The sequence below is a fragment of the Netta rufina genome (genome assembly GCF_964035555.1).
Source record: "Netta rufina genome assembly, chromosome: 11".
Classification (NCBI taxonomy): Eukaryota; Metazoa; Chordata; class Aves; order Anseriformes; family Anatidae; genus Netta; species Netta rufina.
Genome location: NC_140134.1, coordinates 3050467 through 3068514, shown reverse-complemented (window position 1 = coordinate 3068514; position 18048 = coordinate 3050467). Strand labels below are relative to the sequence as shown.

The 18048-nt window shown below is 53.1% G+C and overlaps 1 protein-coding gene and 1 long non-coding RNA gene across 2 annotated transcripts; both read left to right on the top strand.

The window, feature by feature from the left end:
• The first annotated feature begins 765 nt into the window (after positions 1-765).
• BCL2L10 (BCL2 like 10) lies at positions 766-3663 on the top strand. The gene is made up of 2 exons (XM_084293710.1): positions 766-1253; positions 2490-3663. Exons 1-2 carry the CDS (start codon positions 852-854, stop codon positions 2619-2621), a joined length of 534 nt encoding a protein of 177 aa, XP_084149836.1. The 5' UTR covers positions 766-851; the 3' UTR covers positions 2622-3663.
• A 621-nt stretch (positions 3664-4284) lies between these two features.
• Positions 4285-14571, top strand: LOC311213306. The gene is made up of 3 exons (XR_014618745.1): positions 4285-4618; positions 7904-8056; positions 11416-14571. It is a non-coding gene; the product is annotated as an uncharacterized lncRNA (long non-coding RNA).
• The last annotated feature ends 3477 nt before the right edge of the window (positions 14572-18048 follow it).

Below are 18048 nucleotides of genomic sequence, written 5' to 3'. Positions count from 1 at the left end.
TTTTTCCAGCTAAAAACGCCAAATATGGGGATGTAAAACTACGAGTTTGCTTTAGGAACGACTCTAAGAGAGCAGGCCAATTCTTGATAGTGATCTGAGAAATTGCAACAGGATTGATTCCAACCATCTATTTTTAGATTTGCTAACTGGGCTTATCAGGGGTCGCTGTATGAAAGCGTAAAACCAAGACAGCTGTAATTCAAGGTAGGTGAAGGTGAGCGATCCCGTGCTGGTGCGCTGGGCACCTGGAGCACGCTGTGTGCCACGAGGGTGACCCAGGCTGCTGCAGGACGAGGGCACGAGCCAGGCCCGGGCAGCTGCAGCAGCACCTGCAGGAGCTGTGCTGCGGGAGGCACAAGCAGGGTGCGTGTGGCTGTGCTCGTACCTGCTCCGGGCCCTGCTGTAAATCTCGGGGCCGGGGCTATGAGCTTGGATCATCTACCAGGCAGCGAGCAGCACTCACGGCTCGGCGGGTGCCGCGGGGATGCGCAGGGGGGCTCCGGCAGCCCAGGTCCCGGTGCCGCACAGCCACCAGCACTGCGGGCCCTGCCCTCAGCAGCAGCGCTGGGCCCGGCCTTCGGGATCCCAACCCCCAGCGCCCCCCGTGTCTGCCCAAACCCAACCGCCGGGCCCCAAAAGCGCTCATCCCGCAGCGCCCGCACCCCGCGGCTCCTCCGAGCCCCGGGGCGGGGCGGGGCGGGGCGGGGCGGGGCAGAGCGGCCGGGCCGGGCCGGGCCGGGCCGTGCGGGCGGCGGCGGCGGCGGCGGGGGCGGAGGGGCCGCCCCGCCTCTTAGTCGGCGGCAGCTGCTGCGGGGCCGCAGCCGCCCGGGGCCGCCGCCGCCGCCGCCGCCATGCCGGGCTCGCTGAAGGAGGAGACGGCGCTGCTGCTGGAGGATTACTTCCAGCACCGCGGCGGCGGCGCCGCGCTGCCGCCCAGCGCCACGGCGGCCACGCTGCGGCGGGCGGCGGCCGAGCTGGAGCGGCGCGAGCGGCCCTTCTTCCGCTCCTGCGCGCCGCTCGCCCGGGCCGAGCCGCGGGAGGCGGCGGCGCTGCTGCGGCGGGTGGCGGCGCAGCTGGAGGCCGACGGCGGCCTCAACTGGGGCCGGCTGCTGGCGCTCGTGGTGTTCGCCGGCACGCTGGCGGCCGCGCTGGCCGAGCGGGGCTGCGGGGACGGCCCGCGCCGCATGGCCGAGGCGCTGGCCGCCTACCTGGCCGAGGAGCGCGGCGAGTGGCTGCGGGCGCACGGCGGATGGGTGAGCGGGGCTGGGGGGGCTGCGGGGGGCCGAGGGGCTCGGGGCCGTCGCCTCCCCGCGGGCAGCGCCGGGCTGGGCGCCGTGCGGGGCCGGGGGAGCGCGGGGCGGGGCGGGGCGTGCCCCCGGGCATCCCCCCGGGTGAAGCCCCTGGCTCTCGGCCCCGCCTGCTGTGGGGCCGGTGGGGTTGGGGGCTCCTGGGGACGGGGGCTGCAGCCTCGTCGCGCCTGGCGGCGTGAAGCCGTGGCAGCTGGCGAGATACCTGCTGAAAGGAGCGCGCTTCAGGCGTCCGAGCGGCTCCGCCTGCGTTTGCAAGCGAGCTGTCAGCTGTCCCAGAGAGCTTTAAATTTCCTGCTCTCAGTACTGGCATCAAATATTCCCCTGGTACAAAGAAGCGCTAAAGATAAAAGGGGGAGGGGGAGGATGAGCCGTTGACTTTTCCAGAGGCCGCAATGAGCTTGGTTTTCCAGTGGTCACTCGTCCGTCCGAGCGTGAGGAGCGATGTGGTGGTGGTTGTGATGTACGCTGCCACTTAGCAGAATCACATTGCCTGTTCGCACAAATTAGAGTGTAAAGAACAAAGTTCCGGAAGAAATTAAGAGTATAACTTGTTTACATAGACATCTGCTGAACAGAGTTCAAACATGACCATCTGGAGTTGTATTACTGCCACGTCTGATTATCACAAATAAAGATCTGGTAGAGCAGCTGCCAGCTTTGCTCTGTCATAGGTCAGCCCTGAGCAGCATCCACTTGGCCCTTCCAAGAGAATGTGTAATCAGAGTCATGCACTGACCGAGATGGGACAAGCTTCAGGCTCCTGTCTTTAAGTGGAAATTTCCATATCCTGTGTTTCAGGTATATTCTGAAACTTGAATGAGGGGGAACAATACTGGCAGCTGTGATCAGAAGCTTGCTTAAGAGGGTGAAAATAACGTAGTGACATGCTGAACATCTCGATGGGAACCTCACAATTGTCTTTTGAGCAAGGCATGCAAGCACATCTAGCTATTGCCCTCAGTCTTTTTCAAAAGCTCACACAAAGCGTTTTCATGTGCTGAAGACAATAGGGCTTAGACTTTCATGATCAAAATAGAGATTTCTGCAGTTGACAGGCAGTGTGCTTGGATTGTGAACCAAACTGTATTCAAAGACATGTTTTTAAAAAAAAAAACAAAACAAAACACACAACTGATTATTAAGCCAACCAACTCAATATCCTTTCTCTTGCTTTTCTAGGATGGCTTCTGTCGCTTCTTCGGCAGGCATGGCTCTCAACCAGCTGACCAGAACAGTACCATAAGCAATGCTATAATGGCAGCAGCAGGGTTTGGAATAGCAGGATTAGCTTTCCTCTTGGTGGTGCGATAGGCTGATGAACGGATCTTGCGATGGGAAAGTACTCTCAAACTGACATTTTACCAGATCTCATTCTATTTTCTATAGAATAGACCCTCAAAGAAGAAGTTTATATTTTTAAACTGTCTCAGAAAAGTGGTGCACCAAATCCTTGGCTATAGACGGCTTCACTTGATATCCAGTCGCATCACAAACAAATGCGTACTAAACAACCATTTGTTCATGTTCAAAACCTGTCACCTCCAAATATCCTTTGGACTTTCTTTTTGAAGGTTTAACCTAAATGTTACCACGGTTCATGTACTGTAACTTCTGAGTACTCAATGTTATGCTAAGAAAAAGCTATGGTGGACTTGGAACTAAACCCTCTGTTCAAGCCGTCTTATTTAAATGGAAGTGAGTCTCAGAACTTGCCTTCCATTAATACTGTAACATGGGCTAATGTCAACTGTGATATAACATGGTTTGTGGCTTCAAACGCGGTGCCCGGCGCTTGTTCCTGAAAGGCAACTCATTGGTTGATTTAGAGCAATTAGTACCCATGATGTGAGAGGCATTATGGCTTGATATAACATAAGGCTGATTTCATGACACTACAAGAATATAAGTATTGATACAGGACCGTAATGGCTGCAGTACCCGTTCTTGCTGAAAGGAATTTAAATATTAAACCTTAATTGGTATAGTGAAATCCAGTGGAGGCTGGAATTTCTCTGGATTTCCCTGACAAAACAAGATTTTCCATATATCTTAATATATTTTTGAAGTATTTATCACTGTATAATACTTGTAGCCATGACATCTTTATTTTTGTTTAAAATTTCATTTTTAATGCTGGTTCTTCTCACTCTGTGTATCAAGCATTGTCTTGTTTGAGTAATATTTCACTCTATTTTCAACATGCTGTGTATTTCTTTCAATGGTTGTACAAATTGCCTTATGTTTCTGGTAGCTTTTAATAACGTTCCTGGGTTACTTACAGCGTGTACAATTTTACTATGGTGACTTAAAATGGTGAATAAATGTTAAGTATTTTTATTTTAAAAAACAATAACTTTCTTATTTGTTGGGATGGATGACAGTACTCAGGATGTGCACATGTCACGTGGACGCCTCGGTTTGTATCCACCTTCTTGGTGTTTGGACTTGAAACAAGAAGAGCTGGGCAGCGTGAGTGCAGCAGGAATACCAGTCTCCTGTGTTGCAGAGCAGTCCTGCAGCTCAGGGCTAGGGTAAGGCTGCCTAGGAGGAAAATCCAGTCCCAAAGGCAGCTTCATTACTGTAACAAAATAACCCTGTGGTTTTGTGGGCCAAACCTTTCCAAAGTTTGCTAACATAGGCTGCAGGGAGGCTCACCCAGGAGCTGCTCCTACTTGCAGAGTGTAACAGAGCTCGTTTCTTCTCAGCTGAGAGTTGCTGCTGCCTTTCTCTTTCATATCTGCACTTCTTTTTTTCCTACTGAAACTGAAGCTTCTGCCTGGTGTGATGCTGACTGAGCAACAGCAGATTCGGTTTAGCCCTTCTCAAATTAGTAATACCTGAGCAGCTGTGAGCTTTTTTTTTTTTTTTTTTTTTTTTTTTTGAAGGGTGTCAGGTTTAAATCTTCTTGAAATCCATCTTGCACTCCCGTGGCAAGGACAGTTCTCAAAGCTGCCTATTTCTGTGGCTGCAATGGGCCTGATGCATGTTCAGCTTGCCTCCCTGCCCTTCTGAATGCCTGCCCTCCGGGCTCACCCAGCGGGCGTGCTGCTTTCTGAGCACCGGGTGGGCGACAGGCCTCCTCTTGGCAGAACTTGCCTGGCCATCAGTCAGCACGGCCGCAGCCTGCAGCGGGCACTGCTTCTCCCCGCAGGCTGACGGGACGGGCAGAGGTGTCCCAGGGCCCGGGGAAGGAGGGCTGCTCGCTGCAGCTGCCCTGTGCCCGCCACCGCGGCCCTGCTGCATAGAGCCCCATTGTGCCGAGCTGTTACAAGTGAGGAGAGAACAACAAAAAGGAACATTGAGAGACGGTAAGTCCCATGGAGGCGGGAAGGAACTTGCAGTACTCCCCCTCACACTGCTCGCTCTGAACAAATGTCTGCTTGTTCTCTAACTTCCAGTTCTCTAAACTCTGGTTTGGCTCCTCAGCAAAAGGATTAAGACCCCACGGTGTGCTCGGTTCCTCTCCGAGGTCACACACAGGCAGCTCGATGCTCCAATGGCAGGTCGATGCTCATGGGTGTCTTCCCCTGATCTTCTTTGGCAGTGAGGGGGTTGCAGTGCTTGAAACTGGCTACAGTGGGAGTGAGCTGACTAATGCTGGGAAACGAAGGTAGTTTCCAAAACACTGAGTGCTTAGGGGGATATGCACGGAAGAGCAAGGCAAGCAACAGGGCAAGAAGTGCTCTGAACAGAGGTCAAGTATTGTAGGGAATGTCCTGCTGCTGAGCTCAGTGTCTCCACAGTATCAAGCGGAGCAAAGATGAAAATATCAGTATCTTGATTTCCAATGTAATCTGATCTGGCAGGCCGCACAGAAGTGACGCCAGAGAGGATATTATGCTCCACTTTTACAGTGTTCTCTGGAAAAGAGAAGAAAACAGTTTGGAAGTGTCCTTGAATAAAGTCACATCAGTCTTTGGTGTAAAAGGTGTAGCTCAGAGAACATTGTTGCTCTTCTTTGGCACAGGCTGTAAGGGGTAGGTTTGGTTTCCTAAGAACTGGAAGAGCCCACAGAGAGCCCAGAAGCCACACTGGGACAGGGGCCATAGTGCTGCTGCATGGGGTCCCAGCTCCCTGAGCTGGGTGTCTGCCTGCTGGCAGCCCGAGCTCTTCCCGGCCGCGGCAGCACCACAGGACCCAGTGCAGGCAGCTGGAGCAGCACTCCTGTGCCAGCACGGGGAGAGCTGCAGGAGCAGAGGGGACTGGCCCCTGGCAGCCAGAGCCTGCAGTCCTGGAGCTGCTTTCTGCTGCTGTGGGCACTGGGATGGAGGATTGAACAGCATGGCCTGTTCGTGAGAGCAGCATTGAGTTCAGGGCAAATCGGGCTAACTAATGTCTGCCTGACCCTTTTTTTTTTTTTTTTTTTTTTTTTTTTTAGTTTCAGTCTGATGGCTTGTCTCAATGAAGTACTGTATTTCAATTGAAAACTGCTGCTCATCCTCTTTTCTGCCTCGGAAAAGGGAAGCAAGACTCCACTGTTCCTGTCTTTAAATACAGAAGGAAAATAGGTGGTGGTTAAGCCCAGCACTGTGTGTAATCCCAACTGCAGCTTTCAGACCTTCAGTGTTTGCGTACTTTCCAGGCAGGTGCCAGCAGACCTCATGCCATGTAACAACCAGCACGCAGCAATTGCTGTGGTCCTGTTGAGGCCCAGCCGTGCCAGGCCTGCAGAAGCACCAAGCAGGGGGTGGCTGCAGGATGCTGGAGGGCAGGCAGGTGAATGTGACCTCCAGGCTGGGTGGGCACCAGGACACAAGCGGGGGCTGTGCTCAGCTGGTCATCTGCCTGGTGTGCTGGGAGCGCCAGTCCCCTTTCCCGGGCTGGCAAAGCCACCAAAGTGTGCAAGAGCAGAGGGAAGGGCCCCAGAGATGCTCTCCTGGGAAGTCGGGAGCCCAGCTCAGGGCCTGAAGTCCCCTGTGGGTGCTCATCCAGCCCTGCTTGCCGCTGGTCTCTGCATCCCATCCCTTCACTTTGCCTCTGTCCTTGGGCCTGGGGCTATGTGGTCATTGCCTGGTGGCCAATACTGGTTTTGAGCATTCTGTGCTCTGCTACATTCAGAAACTTCTGCAGGACCAAGAGGCTTAGCAGGCAGCATTCCCAGCTTAGGCTGGCATTCACAATGGCCTTACTGGAGCCGTTGGCGTTATCTGCTGGCGCTGCACCTGCTCGCGGCACGATTTCCTTGTGAAGGGGCATTCACTATAAACATTGGCAAGAGCTGTAGCGCTGCCGAAGGAGCCCAGCTGCCTCCTCATTAACGGAAAGAGAAATCTATTCATCGGGCTTCTCGAGAATGTTTAAATAGCCAGTGTTTTCCTTTTGACTCGGAAAAAATGAGACGCCTGTTGGAGTTCAAAAAATGTGAGTCCCAAAAGGGTGTTATCTGTCAGTTTTTAAGCTTCTTTGCTGTGGTATGCAAAAAATCTGGTCTGTCATGTCTTGCTGAAGGTGTTGGTGCTGGTGCTGTGTCCTTCTCTGCCCACACAAGCTGCAGCGGGGCGCAGCACAGCTCTGCTTGCACGGGCACTCTCCCAGCCCAGGCAGGCCCTGTAACCAGCAAACACCTTTCTTGTAGGGCAGCAAAAAAAGTCAGTCGAAGGAAAAAAGGTCGAGCACGTGGCATTTATTCACATAATCTCTCTTCACTTCTCATGCTCATTCAATTTGGATAATGAAAGCAAATTTCTGGGTTTCACTTCTGTTTCTTCAGCAGTGCTCTTTACAAGCCTCCAGCACAGTGCTCCTTGCAGCTAGGAGACGCAGCGTGGGGACAGTAAGCACAGTGGGAAACAACTTGCTTTCGGGTTTAAAAAGAGTCATAGTGCAGTTCCTGCATAAACGCAGCTGCTACTGAGAGAACTTAAAAATGGTACCCTCAAGCTTCTAACAATTATTGTAAAGCTCTTAAGCAAGAACAGGTTTAAACAAAAATCCTGATTTACCTGAAGTCAAATATGAGAAGCTGAAAAATCAGCTCTGTGCTGAGCTCACAAGATTGTTTCACTGAAATTTTTCTCTGCCTGGGCTTGGCCTATTTGTTTTATTCAAATGAGGTGAGGAAGACAGGCTCTGACTTCCTTTGTCAATAGGTCTCATTTCCAAATAGGTCATTTGCTCCTACACAGCCTGCGATAAGTTTCTAGCACATCACCGTGTAACTGATACCAGCAAATTGGCAATCGTGTGGTTCCTGGACATTCACCCATTTTGTGTCAGAGCTGACATGCATTACGCATTGCTGGTGGGTAAGAATTAAACCTGCTAAAATGGCAGCTTTAATTCAGCCTGGGATCGTGCTATCAGGGAGATGAAAATCCGTGATTTCCTCTAGGAAGAGGCACCACAACACAGGAAATTAGAAAAGCATGTCTTCAGAGAGCCACTGTGTACTCTGCAGAAAGTTTTTGCTCTCCTCTGGATTTAATCTGTTTAATGGTTCTGACCTATGACAACAATTCACTTTAGGGAGTTCCTGTGTTTAACTGAACATGCTCTTTTGTTTGTTTCTGAACAGATCAGCATATAGTGAGTAACAGCAGGAACTCCACGCCCTGTTTACAGCTTTTTGATACTGTCTCTTTTTTAAAATACAGCTTGTATCCAGCAGGGTCAGCAGGGGAACGATGGCCTGGTTCACTGGAACTTCATGGAAGTACTGTGCTGCATTGCTGCTCCGGGAGGACCAGGCGTGGTGTCTGCAGAGCTGCTGCACTGCAGCCTGATACCAAAGTTGTGAACTTGTGCTGGTACTTTCAATTTGCAATACATCATGCTAAAAGTGCGAAAGTGCTTGGCTTCTTCAAAGTGCTAGATGGAAAGCGTTGTCTTCAGTGCACTGAACCGCCAAGCCGATCAGCTTCTTACTTGGAGCTGTTGGCATCTTTAAAAGAATCCCCAACTGTTTTAATTATTTTCTAAGTGTTAATTATGAAGCTTTATGAACACTCTTAAAATGCAGGCAAACCTGTGTCTCTGTGATGCACTGTTGACTCCTGTTTCTCCAGAAGCTGGCTGGGAGCTGCCAGCAAAAGCTTGTTCTGGATACATCAGCCAGATCGCTGCTGCCACCTCTGCATGGCCACAACTGCCCCATGTCCCCCTGCCCACAATCAACGTGTCCCAAGCAGCCTGGCTGGTAAGCTGTTGCCACCTTCACCCTTCTGTGTCCCTGCTCCTGCAGTTTAGAACTGCTACCTTAGATGGTAAAGCAGCTTACAAGGGTTGCTGCTGCTGTTTTCCAGATAGCTAATCTGTGCTTCGGCTTCAAATGACATGCCCGGTGCCCTTGTGGTGCTGGGGGTGTGAGCAGCAAGCCCTGCCCCACATGCTGCTGCTGGGAGCAAGACCATGAAGGAGTGGTTGTACTGGAACTGTGCTAGATGGGTGGGGGCTAGATGGCTTTCTATATTGCATGAGTAAGAAGGAACTCCACCAGTCTCATGTAAAATAATCTCATAAAATGGTAGTGACAAGAGCAGTGCCTGGCAAGAGCTGCTGGCATTTGATACGCAGGGCAAGTGCTTGTTCCCTGGTATCTGGCATGTGTGTGGTGGACACTTTGATACAGGCAAGTGTTTTATGTATTAAGCCTAATTATACTTGGAGTTTAAAAGTCATGCGATTGCTTGAGCATTTCATACCAAAATTATCTGGTGGCATTTTCAAGCAAAGCACGGTGAGATCCCGTAGGCGTCCAGCTGCACCCAGCGGGATCCCCAGGCTGTGCAGAGCTGCCTCCTCGTGCAGACCAGTATGAGGTGGCACCCCTGGGCCCTGTATGGTGTGTTCTGATGTGGGAGTGCATTGCTGTGCATAGTCACTGCCTTCTGTGGGTGAAACTTGGCCCTGCAGAGTCAGCGAGTCAGTAAGTGGTTTCCGTCCCAAGACTCCACAGAAACCCCTTAGCTTTCCGGCATTTGAAAAGTCAGTAAAATATGTGCAGGGTTTCATTTATTTATTTTTCCCCTCCTCCTAACCCTTACATGCCCTGAAGAACATGTATACACAATAATCCTGCTGGCATTCCCAGCATAGACACTTCTCCCACGGGTGGCAGCAGCTCAGTGCAAGTAAGGGCTAAATGCTCACATCTGTAGTTTGGAGGCGTGAAGGAGCACAGTGTCTCTGACATACTCTTACTGCTCTTCATGTAGGCAGCTGACTACTGTAGCAGCATTACACTTCCCTGGCCTTTAAAAATAAAAAGTCGGTTTCTTGTAAAATCTTTTTTAAAAGGGCAATAATACAAAACTGGCCTGAGTCTTAAGGAAGAAAAAAAAGTCAAACTCCTTTGGGATCTGTGTATTGTCCTTGGTGACGCTCAGAGCAAAACAACACCTGCCTCTCTGAAAGCCTTCCAGTGTTTCTGGTCTCCTTTTCCAAGAGGAGGTCCGTTCTATGGAGGAAGAGGTTAAGTGTGTGAGCAAATGGGGCAAAAGATTATGTGAAACAAAAATCCCGGTACTGTTTGTTCTGCCATCTGCTCTAAGTTTGTTCCAGCGCTGTGTGTGCTTTCCCATCGCTCCCTCTCCCGTTATCATCCTGTGCCGCGTGCTCCCCGAGCTGGCGCGGCAGCGATGGCCCAGGCTGGCGCGTCCTGTCCCAGAGGAGCTGTGGCAGCCCCAAGCCACTTGAGAGCAGAGCACAGCTTGGGCAGGAGGAGGGTGAGCACTGGGGATACGGCTGCCTGCTGGCATGGGAGAGGTGCAGTCATTTCACATGTTGCCTCCACAACCCCTGCTTGTTCTCCCTGCCCCAAATTTTCAGTCTTTCCCTCCTGGTTCCCCAGCCAGGCTCTCTGGAGCCCTGTACTGGGTGTATGCACGGGCCACTGGCCTCCCGCACTGCCCGCACCACCCTTCCCCTGCTGTGCTTCTGCCTGGGAATGTGACCTTGCTCCCTAGATTATTTACAGTCAAAATATTGCTGCAAGCATGCAGAGGGCTTTTTTTTTTTTTTTTTTTAATTCCACAAAAACATGAATTCTTTCAAGGGGGACATGGGGCTGGGTGGGAATGCTCTGCAGTGTTTGGGAACGTGCTGCCTCACGCCGTTTCCCTGTCTGGGAAGCGTGCAGAGGGGTGCGAGGGCCCTCCTCTCCACGTGCCCAGGAAGGCGCCTTGTTTTATTCGTGGGGCCTGCCATCAGTCCGGGGAGAGCTGCGGGGTGGCACTGAGGGGGCCGTGGTGTGTGTGCAGCTGGGGCCCAGCTCCTGCCCGAGAGCTGCACAAGCGCATTTGTAGTGTGAGGCCTGGTGAAACGACTGAGGAGTGGGGACCAGCCACGACAGGGCCAGTGGGGTGGACAGCAGGCAGCTCGGGGGGAGCAGAGCCCAGGGCTGCTCGGCCCCCAGTCACGCAGGGCCTGCGCTGGGCCAGGCAGGGCCTCCCGGCTGCTGAGGCCCACGGAGATGTCGCATCCCTGCTGGAGTGGTGGTGGCCAGGTTTCTGTCTGCCCACAGCCCAGTCTGTTATTTGTAGTGCCCAGCTTTTGTGTAGGAGTAAGCGCAGCGATGGCCAGCACAGCTCACCGCTGTACCAGACGCTGATCTCGGTGTGGAAAGTCTGCTTACCCCACGGACCTCGGCTTGGTTAGGCACGTGCCTTGCCTCACGCGGGCACGGGCTGTGCCAACCTACAGCCGTGAGATCATTGGCGGCGGGCAAGGGTCTCTGCTCCCCGTGCTGTTTGCTACTTCACAGGGTGTCCGCCAGGCGTGTGGGTGGACAGCACACAGTCTGCCCTTGGGATCGCTTCCACTGGGCAGGTCCTCAGCGGCGGGGAGTTCTTTGGCACATTCCTTTCGCTGAATGCAAGTGGTGCAAAGAGCTGCCTGTGAGCAGTGCAGGGTGGCCTGCAGTCTCTCAGCCACAAGGCTGGGTCTCTGGTGGGTGTCTGTGCCCCTTTACAGCACAGCATTAGGCGTGCTGAGTGCTGCGTCTTCTCCCCCAGGGTGTCCCAAAGGGTTAATGATCACTGTAGCAGATGGAGGGATAGTAAGCAGATTAATTGCCTTGTGCAAGGTACCTAATGTCTCACCCTCCTTCAGAAACACAACACTTGTTCAGCCAGGTAAGTAACTTGTTTTAAATCCCCTCTCATTGCAGCTGACCCTAACTGTGTTTATCCAAGTGGCTGGAGTTGTTCCAGTCTCTCTGGTAAGTGACCTTTCCCGAATTTTTCTTTTCAAGTTGACATTTAAGAAGGGGGGAAAAAGTCACAGAAACAAACCGTGTTTTAACAGCGATAAAGCCCTAGCACTCAACAAAGCCAGGAAAGTCTCATTGGAGCCTGCCACTGATGGCTGGGCCTTCCCCAGCAGAATCCATATGGACAGCGCTGCCTTTAATGTCCTGCCCTGCCTTTTTGTGCCTTGCATGCTGCAGCAGCCCGTGGGACACTCGGCAGCTCTGCCGGGGTGCGGGGATGGCTCCGCACCCAGGGAGGCTCCAGGGTGCGGCTCAGCCCAGACAGCTGCTGGCAGCTGGAGGCACTCGCATCATCAGTTCATTACTGAAATTCAAATGAAGAAGAGTCTTAAATCTTCTCTGGAAGGAATCTGGGTTTTGGCAGGCGGTGGAGCACTCTGCTTATTTTGAAAAGGCCTTGGACAATTTTGGTAAATGTTTTACTGTGTGTTCGAGCAAGTAATTTATCCCTGTTTTTCACATTCCTCGGTTTCTGCTTCAGCACTTCTGCTGCTCACTCCTCTCATAGGAAGATATTTAAGAAATGAGGTCTTCGAGCTCTGAAGGAAGTTTACCTCTTCAGCCTGTTGCCCTGAGCACGAACTGCCTCTCTCAGGCTGGGAATCCCAAGGCTGCCCAGCACCGAAGCATCCTCTGAGCGCCACTGTCCCCGTGTCCCCACCAAAGCTGTGGCATGCCATCCCCAGCTGGGCTCGGCATGAAGCAGCATCTCTTGCACATCCCTGCTCTCTCCATCTGCAGAGCACCCAGGGCTGGCCCTGCAGCCCCACTGAGGTCTGTGTTGGGTTGCAGGTGGTGAGCAGGATGGCAAGAAGCACCTGCTGGGTGCCAGAGCTTCCCCACAGGTCCTCCCCTCTGCTCTACTCCCTCGCCGATGGTGATGGTGCCGCTGCAGAGTGCTGCCTCACAGAGATGAACCTGCAGAGACGATGCTGCCTGCAGCACCAGGCCAGGGCACCTCCTGCCCTGCTTGTTGCTGCTGCCTGCCTGAACGCGAGAGAAAGCCACCAGCCAGGTAGGTCCAATGGCAGAGGTGCCTCTAGCAAACTGATAGCTAGGCCTTGCTGCTGCGTTTCACCTGTTTCACCTGGGGCAGCTCAGCTGCCCGCTGGTTAGGGTTTCCATCTGCAGTGGCTCTGGTGCCTGTGAGTGTTGCTGCTCGGAAGCTATGACAGCCCCTGGACCTTACCTACCGTATGGCCTTTAATCTGTGGTGGCAAGAATGCCTCATTTCACATTAGCTCAGAGCTGGCCGGGGCGTCAGCTGGCGCCAGGTCAGTATGCTGGCCCTGGAGTGGGACAGCCTGTGTCCAGAGACTTCCGCTCCCCTTCCAGTAACGTCAGCACTGGAGAGCGTGCAGCTATTTTAGGCACAGGAATGTCAGTGGATGATTTCACTTTTATTTTGTACTTGATAACCTTTCCCATCACAATGAAACAAGACGTCCAAGCTGAGCGTGCTTCCGTGCACGGGTGGGAAAGCCATTCAGGCTACTCTGCAAGGGAAAAGAAAAGCTGCTTTAAAAATAGCTGCACAATTGCCTGTGATGCCTAGACAAAAGGAGAAAAAAAACGCTCTCCGTGCTGCAATATGCACAAAATGCATGGAGACAGCCTCAATGGTCTTGAGCCCGGTGGCACGGGAATACAGGCTGCACTGCCTCTCCCACCTGCATCCCACATGGAGAGGATGCCCAAGGTGGGCACCACACTCGCCCTGCGTGCCGCCAGCCAGGAACGGAGAGAGCAGAGCTGCCCCAGCCTGCAGCAGAGTGGCTGTTCTACGAGGACCCCCTTTTTCTCCCCACCACAGGCAGGTGCACACATTAGATTTTTTTGTCCTCCCCTGTCATTCTGCCCTCAGCCGAGTCCCTTCTCCGCAGGGTTTCAGCACTGGGAACTCGGTCAGGCAAACCCACTGCAGGCCTCAGACGAGATAAGTCCGGTCAAACCCAAATTGCTAGAGCTCAGCTCCAGCTTTTATTTCCTGTGGGGAGGGAGCTGGCTGAACTAAGTTGTTATTTTTTTTTATTATTATTTTTTTTCAAGCTTTCAGCCTGTGACTTCCCATGAACTGCTGACCCATCATGTGATGCAGGCTGCGGCAGGCTGGCTGGATGCAATGTCACCGGCTTATCACAGCGCACTGGGCTCAGGCAAAGCCCCACTGCACAGCAGGGCACAGTTGCTGAGTTTCCTGTCCCAAGCACTGAGTGACCTGGGCACAGGAAGGTGAGAGGAGCTGCTGGGAGGGGGCAGCTGCTCCCCTTCCTATATCTCCTGCAGGTTTTGGAGCTCTGAGGGAAACTGGGGCATCTTCCCTTGGCTGCTCATGCCTTCCCCTAAAACTGTCGTCCCCTTCCTGGCTTCATGCTGTGCCTTTGCAATGCTCAGCTTCAGCACGAGCATGAAGGCAGAGCTCTGTGGCTCTTCTGAGAGCACGGTGGCGGGAGTGTCCAGGCAGGCTGGGGGAGGCCTGTTGTCAAGGGAGGCCTTTAAGAGGGAAGGAAGGAAGCTCATTTATTACCCCCTCCCCTTTCTCTATGAGAGATGCCTGCCCGCTCCCCGTGGCGGTGTGGTTCCTCTCTGTGGTGCCAGCCCTGCTCCTGCATGCCTTCAGTCACGCTGCGGCGTGCATCGTGAGCCTTCTTGCAGGATGTTGGCTGGCAGTGGTGGCACCTGGGCTCTGGTTTGCTTGATCCCTTTGCTCAAAGCCGTCTGGAAGCTTTTTGCTCAATCCACTGAGCACATGACTTACAGGGTGACTCCAAAACCTGCCCTTGCCATTCATGAGCTTGAGCCTGTTTACAAAACAGTGGCTGAGGGCTGCTATTTATTGTTACATACATATTGCATTCAGAGTTGCTAAACAGGCAAAGCCAAAATGAAAGTCATCTGAGCAGTTTGCTTTAATTAGAATAAGATCCTGATGAATCATGAGGTTTCTTTACCTCAAAGATGCACAAGGAATTGACTTTGGCAGCAAACATCAAGGTACAGCAGTCAGTGCAGCCTGCTAGCTACATTTGACATCTGCTGGAAAGACTTGTTTTTCCATCCCAAGTCACATGCTAACTTGTGATCTGATCATGAGATACAAAGGATAATCTTCCAATATTTATTTTTCTCATCTGTAATTTTAAAAGGCAGACGAAAAAAATAAAAAGCAGTGTGAAAAAAAAACACAAAACCTTAGTTTCCTTGCCTGTTTTGATTAGTGTCACTCTAGGCACTGTGCTTGCTGCTCGGACAGGGCAGGAGACGGTTTCCAGCATGGTGGGCTCCAGGAGCTGCATGCACGGGTCTGGTGCCCAGGGTGTGGTGGTGGTGGTGGGAGCAGGGGCTGGCTCCTTGGCTTGGAGATGGATGCGGCTCATCCACAAATGAAGGGCAGTGGGGCAGCTGCACTGCTGTTGCTTTATGCAGTGAGTAAGAAGGAACTACACAAGGATGGAGGAGTCTGATGCAGTCATGTTGAGTTGCGTGGGGCCTTACAAACAGTCTGACTATATGTGTTGCTGCTTGTGCTGGGCTCTGGTTACTGAAAGCAAGAAGAGATCATTGGCATCGTGTTCCCAGGATATAAAGCGTCCCATCCTGGGACCAGGTGGAGGGGAGAGCTCATCCTGCTCTATGGCACCCACAGCTGGCCCCACGCTGCAGTTCAACATTAAATGTGTGTGTTTGACTATAAATGTCCAAATAACATTTTTATAGCAATATCCTGATGCAATCAGCTACACAGGCGGAGTTACTTGATACACACTCTAGTCCAAAGGTTTATAGTAAGCCCAGCTGCATAATTAAACCCAAATTGCCCTTGAATAAAATCCCCCACATCATCACTAGGGAATTTTCCTAGTGCATCTTGAGCATTTGTACTTCTAGGGGACAATGTCTGTGGAGCACCAGAAATCCCCACAGACCCATCGCCGAGCTGACACAGCGGCTGCTGAGAAAAGGTGGCTGAACCCTGGCTGTGTGGTGCTTCAGGCTGGAGCTGGCTTCTTGCTGCAGAGCCACCAGGACCTGATGGGACAGGCAGTGTTTGTCCTTCCAGCCAGGAGCTGTGTGCCATTGACTGCCACATTTGAATGAGGAGGTTGCTGCCCATCGTTTGCATGCGTGCAGAGCCCTGCCCTGCACCTACACTTGTTATTCTGAGAGCAGTCTGTCTGTCTGTTCAGTGCTGGGAGCAGCTACCACGGCTGGAAAACACAGCAGGTCATGGACATGCTCTCCAAACTTCTGTCCTCACCCAAACGTGCTGTGCTCCCCGTGCCGGCAGGGTGGTGGGGCACATGGGGATGAGGCGGCCGTGCTGCAAGTGTGGGTTGCTTCGGAGAACTCAGTGGCCACGGAGGAAGCAGTGTGATGCGCCCTCTGTCAAGTCTCACCGCAGCCTCACTGCCACAGCTATTTCTGTGCTGAGGGGAGGTTTTCCAGTAAAATATGCACTGGTGTCAAGAGTGGTGTGATGACAGCCAGAGAGGAGCTGGGCGGAGGGGGGGGGGGGCTTCTTGCTTCACCCCACGGTGGGATGGGACATCCCTTGGCCACGGGGCAGCACTGGGGGCCAGTGCAATGAGGCTACTGGCAGGGGTGGCCCAGAGATCTGCTGGGTCCCTCCTGTGTGGGGAAGGGCCCAGGGGTGTGGGCTGGCAGGCCTAGATGACTGCGAGGCTGGCGGAGCCATGTATTGCAGCAGGAGGTGCCTGCACCCTGCCAGTGGGGGCCGAACAGCTTCACCAGGGCTGTTGGTGAAAGAGGCTTTGTGTACGGCTGGGAGCTGATATGATCTTAAGGCTCAAAGCTGGCGTGGCGTAAACAAGAGATGATTTTAAATTAAATATAAGGCAACCCTTAATAAAGAGCTCTCTCCAGCAAGCAAATACTTCTGCGGACTCCACAGTGGCACTGGTGAAGGGGGGCTCTGGTGAGCATACCTAGTGGCCCTGGCAGGAGAGCAGTGGGCCCACTCCAGCTCCCCTGTCCGGCGGCACCTGAGGGCTGCAGCCCCAGCAGACCTGTGGCTGCTCCTTGGGGACATGCCTCAGCCCTATGGTTTCCTGGCGTGCCTATCCCAAGCAAAATCAGAGCAGGCTGACCCAGAGAGCTGGCTCCTGATAGTGACAGCAATGGTTGGCAGCACTGCCTTCAGGTCTCCACATGCTGCGCCTCATGGCTGCGCTGGCTGTGCCATGCTGTTGGGCCCCTGATGAGGGCCTTGGGCCTTCCTGGGCCCGGGGCTGCTCCTGCTGGCAGTGCTGGCTCTCCAGCAGCCCTCACTGTGCACTGTCCTCATGCACTGGGAGCAGGTGTTGCGGGAGTAGGCAATGCTGGGGTGCAGCGCTGGGTGCTGCCCCCCTGCATGCAGGCATGTGTGCTCACCAAAGGAGAAGGTTCATCTGTTTGCCTCTGAGCATGGCATATGCACTCGTTCCTGGAAGAGAAAGACATCAATGTTTTTAAGGAAGTAAGCAAATGCTAAAGAATATCTTTTCAGAGTGGCCACCTCCCGCTTTCTTGAATTCCTCAGGGACAATGAGCGCTTTGTAACCTTGCAGTGCTCTCAGCAGCCAAAACAACTTCTGTGTGATCTCAGCGGCTGTAAATCAACGAGCTCCATCGGGTGCTATTGCTAGGGTAAATTCAGTGCTGATTGCTTTGATCTGCAATGCTTTTATTTTTTACCCTCTACAGAGATACACACAAGGTCAGGCTAATGGCTGAGACATGAAAAACGCATGTGGCCTTTATTGATCCTGCCATGATTAACGGCCCAGAGGGAAGGCTGGTGATTCATGCCCGCTTGTGAAGTGCCTGTGAGTGCGAGCTGCGGGCCTGGGCACCCGAGCTGCTTCCTGCTGCTTCGGGGACTGCAGACACGGTTCTCACGGATGTCCTTGCACTGGGCAAATAGAAATTTGTATGCAGTACACTTGCAAACTGGCATCTATTTCTGTTTGTCATTTACTTTCTCTGTCCATTTTGGAAATAGATCAAAACCAAGCCAAACTGAAACCTTGCTTCAGTCATGTTGACAAAGCCTCTTTCCTTTCCTGATAGCTTGGGTGGGCCAAGAAGAGAGTCCTTGAGAAGGCCATAACACAGAGCCTCCCTGGCCTGATTTTAGGCGATGTTGTGGCAGTCCCAACAGGATGAATCCCCTGCTGCTGCTGCTGTGGGCTGGGCAAGGCCCAGCCAAAACTGGGCAAGGCCCAAGGCGCTGCAGAGTCCAGCCTTTTGGGTACCAGCATGTGAGCTCTCAATAAAGCAGCTTCAAAGCTGCTTGCTGAGATTAGCTTCGCAGTCTGCGGATTTTGGAAAGAGTTTTCACCCTACTGGACATCTGTTACTTGCCGGTGGCAGGCCCAGGGGCTGCTCCAGATGCGCTGCCCCAGCCCACCCCCACAGCAGGGACCCCAGGCACAGGGCTTGCTGCGTGCCCCAGGCACGGCTGTCAACCTGCACGTGGGGCAGTCATCCTAATGTTGGAGGGGAAAATTGGGCCCTGCTGAGAGGATCTGG

What these genes read in the sequence shown, in the direction of transcription:
- BCL2L10 (XM_084293710.1), top strand. Translation starts at nt 852, where the DNA reads ATGCCGGGCTCGCTGAAGGAGGAGACGGCGCTGCTGCTGGAGGATTAC. An exon ending in TGCGGGCGCACGGCGGATGG is followed by an intron (nt 1,254 to 2,489) that starts GTGAGCGGGGCT and finishes TTGCTTTTCTAG; the next exon opens with GATGGCTTCTGTCGCTTCTT.